This window comes from Staurois parvus, unplaced genomic scaffold (assembly GCF_062004578.1).
Source record: "Staurois parvus isolate SC_StPar_1 unplaced genomic scaffold, SC_StPar_1.0 ptg001038l, whole genome shotgun sequence".
NCBI lineage: Eukaryota > Metazoa > Chordata > Amphibia > Anura > Ranidae > Staurois > Staurois parvus.
This window is the reverse complement of record NW_028318834.1, coordinates 127,780-133,723: the sequence shown is the minus strand read 5'-3', so window position 1 is coordinate 133,723 and position 5,944 is coordinate 127,780. Positions and strand designations below refer to the sequence as shown.

At 36.0% G+C, this 5,944-nt stretch overlaps 1 protein-coding gene across 1 annotated transcript; it reads left to right on the top strand.

The window, feature by feature from the left end:
• The first annotated feature begins 238 nt into the window (after nucleotides 1-238).
• On the top strand, nucleotides 239-5,460 carry LOC149440992 (fibrinogen-like protein 1-like protein). The gene is made up of 3 exons (XM_089657895.1): nucleotides 239-352; nucleotides 3,200-3,355; nucleotides 4,508-5,460. The coding sequence occupies exons 1-3, from the start codon at nucleotides 349-351 to the stop codon at nucleotides 5,314-5,316; spliced, it is 969 nt and encodes a 322-aa protein (XP_089514021.1). The 5' UTR covers nucleotides 239-348; the 3' UTR covers nucleotides 5,317-5,460.
• Nucleotides 5,461-5,944: the final 484 nt, after the last annotated feature.

The following is a 5,944-nucleotide window of genomic DNA, read 5'->3' as shown; positions in this document are numbered from 1 at the left end:
CACTGTAGGATGTATAATCATTTCTCCCTGCACCCCATGCTCAGTATATAACACATTGCATCTCTTTCTGTATGCGTGCAGTCCTCCAGCTGAATCATAGTGCTGGCCTAATATCCAATATCCAGAGCAACGTTTCTATTTAAATCATGGAGCATGTTTGTGTAAACTAGATAGATACTGGCTTTCTCAAACAGGCAGTAGTCGCTTTCACACCTAGTTATTAAACATCATTTATCTCTGGTTAACAGCTGTTCTGATAGAACATTTAAATCTCCTCCCAATGTATAGACTGTATAAATAGAACAGCTGGGTCAGAGAGATACAGAGCCCAACTCTTCTTGGACAACAATGGGTAAGATGCTCTGCTGAGCTTCTAGAAATGGGTCAATGATGTATTATTTAAGCACCTGTGTACTGAATAGTGTATTGTACAGGTCTAGATATTCTATGTCCATAATGTATCCTGTGGAGTAGGTGACAGTGATATTAAGGATTTATTATCTACAAGCAAATACTGTATTACTTCTAGTGGACACCTTCATTGACTATAAGGTATTGCTTTGCTACTCTGTAGTATATTCTCTGCTATTGATTAGTGAAATTAAAACATAAAAAAGTGCATAAAAAATTTTAGCAGAGATAACCGTTCTTCTAAACTGCATGTACAGTACATTCATTCTTTGCAAACAGAAGCAAAATTGAACATTATTAGACTATTCTAGAAGTACCAAGAATAAAAAAATACTGTGATCATCAGTTCCATCTAGTGGCCATAATGTTGTATTTTCTGATTTATTTTATGAAGAACATTTGACCTAGAGAGAAAATAGCTTAATAACATTCAGTTTTGCCAACATTTGCACAAAACATATGTACATGCAGTTTCACAAGATGAACAGCTTTGTTTTATTTTAACAGTATCTAAAAGTGTAATTGAAGTCTTTGAAATCTTTTTTAGTTTTTCAGAGAAAAGAAAAATCTCTTGTCAGGTGTTCATTGTTTTCTGGCTTCCTTCTTGTTCTGTTGACTATGTTGCCACTTCATCAGTAAGTGATCCCCAACAGAGGGCCCAACAGAAGCTATGCATGAAATATTCCAATGGAGACAATTGTAGGAGGATATTTCCCTTGCCTTTGGGGACATTTGTTTTTTCATTCCTGTTTTGTCTTTAGGACAAGAATTGAGGGATCATCTCCCCAAAGAAGATACAGACAACAATTTGATATTGAGAGAGGATCTAATCCCCACTTTATTTAAACGACACAAAATGGTTTGGCTAGGGTTCTGCTTTGATCTTAAATTGCAGAGTTACAGTCCGAAATGTAAAAATTCCACATTTGTGCATAAAACAAAAAAGAAAGAAATGTTCTTTTTCAGACAAACTCAAAGGAATTAGCCATAGCAAGGTGTAGAATCTACAAATTGATTAGTTACATTATTGAAAAATGCTGATTGGCAGATAAGTGGGACTGACGGTCCTATTTCACATAAGTGGCAAGTGGTATTTTTAAAAGTGTTCTGAAATTTCTGTACAATGTTGTCCATAAGGTTTAAAGTAGACAGATGTTCTGAGGACAAATCCAGATTCCCTTCCAGGGAAAGTATAGCCTCATTTTAGTTGAAATTTATGTTTATCCTAAAGTCATTTTTGAATTGACTTTCACATTACAAGCCTGCAAATTAAAGTAATTTTCATTGTATTAAATGTAGCGATTTCCTCTAGCCACTAGAAAGAAACTTTCACTGGTTCAGTCCATCCTTTTGTTTTTTGTTTAAAGCAGAAGTCCAGGCAAACAGCTAAATACATAGATGGAATAAAAGGAAGCTGATTTATCTGCTAAATTACTTGCATTTGTATCCATTCAGTCCTACAAGTTACATGGCCCTGCTACTGGGGATGAGGAAATCTGCCTGGATTTTAACTTACTGATGGTTCAGCAAATCCTGTTTGAAATGTGGTGACTCCAAATTTAGCAGCAATTCCACTGTTTGAAGGTGGTGGTGGTGGTGGTGGTGGGATCCTTAGTAAATTTTGCCCTTTAATAAAGGGTAATAGGCAAAGTATTGTAAATAAGCCATTGGGGAGCTAGGCACTTTGATGAGGCTTCAATGGCAACATTAAAATACCCAAATCATTTAAATAATATGCTTAGCATTACTTATTATTCCTTGACAGTCTCAGAGACAGTGATTACTTACAGCACATATTTAGCTATGGAACAGTTATTTCTCTTACAATTAGCTAGACTTACATACAGCAGCACCAACCCAATCTAATTAATTTTATTTTGAACGAAAAGCTTTTTTTCAGGTCATTTTGGCAGCAATACCGTTTTTTTGGTAAGAAAATGGTTACAGGTGCAGGAGATATTGGCCAGCAGTTCATCAATGAGTCCCTGTTCTCATTGATACTAAAATGTTTCTGCTGCAAGCCAAATTCTGTTGAACTTGCAGAGACTGAGACTGCAGATGATACAACATGTAATAGAGACAAAGAGAACAGGTAGGTGTTATACAACAAGAATTAAGAGACTGAATCTGATACAGCAATGTAAAATTTGTCAGGAGGTTATTTTTAATAAGCAAGTCTAGACCAAAATCTACCACAGAAAGAGGTTTTACTACAAGAATTAAGATGCAGTAGAGGATGCAGCATGTTTTTTTCAACATAAAATAAAAATTAAGAAACCCTCAAAAGAAAAGTACCAGCCCAATTTTGTAGAGGGAAGCCTTGTACCTAAATAATTTGTTAGTGCCTCAGACAATATAAAAAGCTGTTGGGTGTTTTATCCTGTAATATTCACTGAAGATCAAGAGATCAGTTTTGAGTAAAATCATCTGTTAACATACTGAATCTGCACAATCATTTACATTTCTAAATATTAATGAGAATTTGAAGCTTAAGATTTATTACAATTAGAGTTTGCAGCTAAAGACTTATTGAAACCCATTAAACGGTTTGTTCAGCTTTATCAAAATGTCTTGACAAGTGCACTTACAAGGTTTGAAAGGTTTGCACTTAGTATTGTAATTAGTTGGCAGGTTTGGTTAAACAATATTGTCTACTAATCTAGATAAGATATATAGATCTATAAAATTGACTACATAAATTATTACAATTTTTTAATTGCATATTTTTTATTATAAGATCCTGAAATATCTACATATTTACCCCTTTTTATGCATACTGTTTTTACAGGGGTCCAAGGGATATATGGGTCTCTGTCATTGTTACTCTTGGCTGAATGGGCTGTTTATGGGTATACACTGGAGCTGTCTGCAATATTAAAGCTTCAAAATGGTCATGTGTTAAATGGAATCAAGGCTGAAGATATTTTGAACTACCCAACCAGTGGTAAGTGACAAATATATTTAGAGTTTTAGTTAGCTCTGTACCAAGGAGGTGCACCATTACAAAAAAAGACTATACAGCTCTGAGCACTTTACGTTCTAGACTATAGACTCCAGCCAGTCCAACAAATGACGCTTTTAATTTTTTTTGCTTGTAGAGAAATTGGGTATGTTCAGGTTACAGAAAAGATGTCTTAGTGGTGACTTAATTTTCATGTTTTAATATAGCCAAGGTCAGTATAAAGATTTGTAATATGTTCTTTTTATTCAAAGGCAATGTTTAACCTGATTGACATCAATCTTTTTGGTCAACACTGTTAAATTTTGTGTAAAGCTATTTTTTTAGTATTTGGATAGGGGGTTGAGGGTTGTCAGATTTTTATTGCTGTCTATATTACCGCTGGTAAGATTCATGCTCTCCATTTTCTCGGCTGACTGTTGTCACTGGAACTGAAAGTAAAGGAAAATACAGAATTTTGAGTTTCAAAAATTTTGAGTCACCAGAACAGAAATAGTAGGGGAATTCTTCCAATGGGTTACTTGTTCTAGTGACAGCTGTCTAAGAGAAGATTTTAAATTATTTCTTCTTACATTTGTTATGTCATTGTTAAGTATACATGCCACAAGTAAAGAGAAATCTGACTAACAGAATACAGATTGCAAAAACAAAAATCTGACAAGGGTTGCACTATTCTCCACTCTATCCAACTGCAAAAATATTTAGAGATACCTTGACTAATTAACAGTTTAATGTAATTTCTCTATACATTTGTAGCAATTTGTATCCAGAATGGGTGGACGTAGGACTTATTTTAGGAAGAGTCCTATGTAGTTGGTAGACCTTGCTTAAAAGGTGCAAATTGCCATCCAGAGCAACCCTTTAGAATTTCTAAGGTTGACACTGATTTGTTGCTATGGATTTCTCCAATCATCATAGCTCTCTACATTACCTTTTTCAATAAACGTATACAGTATATAAAAGATTCAGTTTGTAGGATGTTATGCTTCCTTGCATTCATAATTAAACATTCATATTAAACAACATCTGGGCATTTTTTTTACTATTCAGTGAAATCTTTAATAATAAACCTTTCTTTAATTCCAGTACTATTGTAGAGATAATGCAAATTATAAATGCTAGTGTATTTCTTGACAGCTAAATCTTACCCAGAAAGCTGCACAGCTATAAATCATGGAAGTAGTGGTCTATACTTAATAGAGCCAAAACCAGGAAAGCGCCTACTGGTACGTTGTGAATTTGGAGAAGATGGAGGCTGGACTGTCATACAGAAAAACTGCAAAAAAACCCCAAAGATTTGGGATACCACCTGGGAGAGCTACAAGAAAGGTTTTGGAGACCTGCAAAGTGACCACTGGCTGGGTAATGAAAATATTCACTTACTGAGCACGCAAAAGTTGCATCACATTCGGTTTCGAGTGCGTTCTGCTTATGGTACACAGCATTTGGCCAACTATGATTCCTTTGCTCTTGAAGAGGAACAAAGCTGTTATAGAATACGATTAGGTCGATATTCAGGTAATGCTGGAGATGCCATGACATCTGGACAGCCTAGTGCAGGACATGATAATATGAGATTCTCTACCCGTGATCGTGACAATGATTTATCAGCATCCAACTGTGCATACATTGGTGGTGGAGGATGGTGGTATGACAACTGCAGGTTTGCCAATCTTAATACTGGCTCTGGCATTTACTGGCAGCAGTTATGCAAAGGAGATTGTCAGTCTAGTGATATACTTATTCAGCCAGTTTATAGCTGCCCAGAAGGTGGAGGAGGAAATGGAGGGGGTGGTGAGGGTGGAGGTGATGGTGGTGGAGGAGATGGAGGTGGTGGGGAAGGGGGTGGAGGAGGTGGAGGCGGTGGAGGTGGTGGAGATGGAGGTGATGGTGGTGGAGGAGGTGGTGATGACTCAACACCAAATCCATGTCAAGATGACAAATAAGCTATTGTTACTGTTGCTATATGATTGTATGTTTTTGGGAGGTTTTTTTTATTGATATGCTTTTCAATGCTTTGTAGCTAAATCAATGTATAAGCCCTCAGAAACATAGATGTTAAGTAAGCATTAAAAGATGTTATAAATAAGGATCTAGTGTGATGATTTTGAATACACAACAACTGGCTCTGTGGATATTTTAACTGCTTTTTACTCTACTTTTGATTTTTATCCATGGGTGGCAGATTTCTGTGAAATGTTCACCCACTTTAACATGTCTACATGTACAGCAAACAGAAAAGGTTATTCATTCTGTGGCTATGACCAGCACATAAAAACATCACTTTGTGAGGGTTTTGAATGAAGAAGAAATTTGACTGATTACATTTTTTTACCTGTAACCAGTATCATGCAGACTTTTGACATTTTGATAAACTATTAAGGGATCTTGTTGAACCCTTTACTGTTCCCCAGGAAATGAATGTATCCACTTACTGATAACCTCATCAATTGACACAGCTTCTTCTTGGAGCACAGGAGTTGCAGAAGAACCCATTGCCCATTAGTACTAAGCAGGTGGGATAACAGAAATTTTTTGTGCCTCCATCCTAATGGAAGCACTCAGCTAGTATAT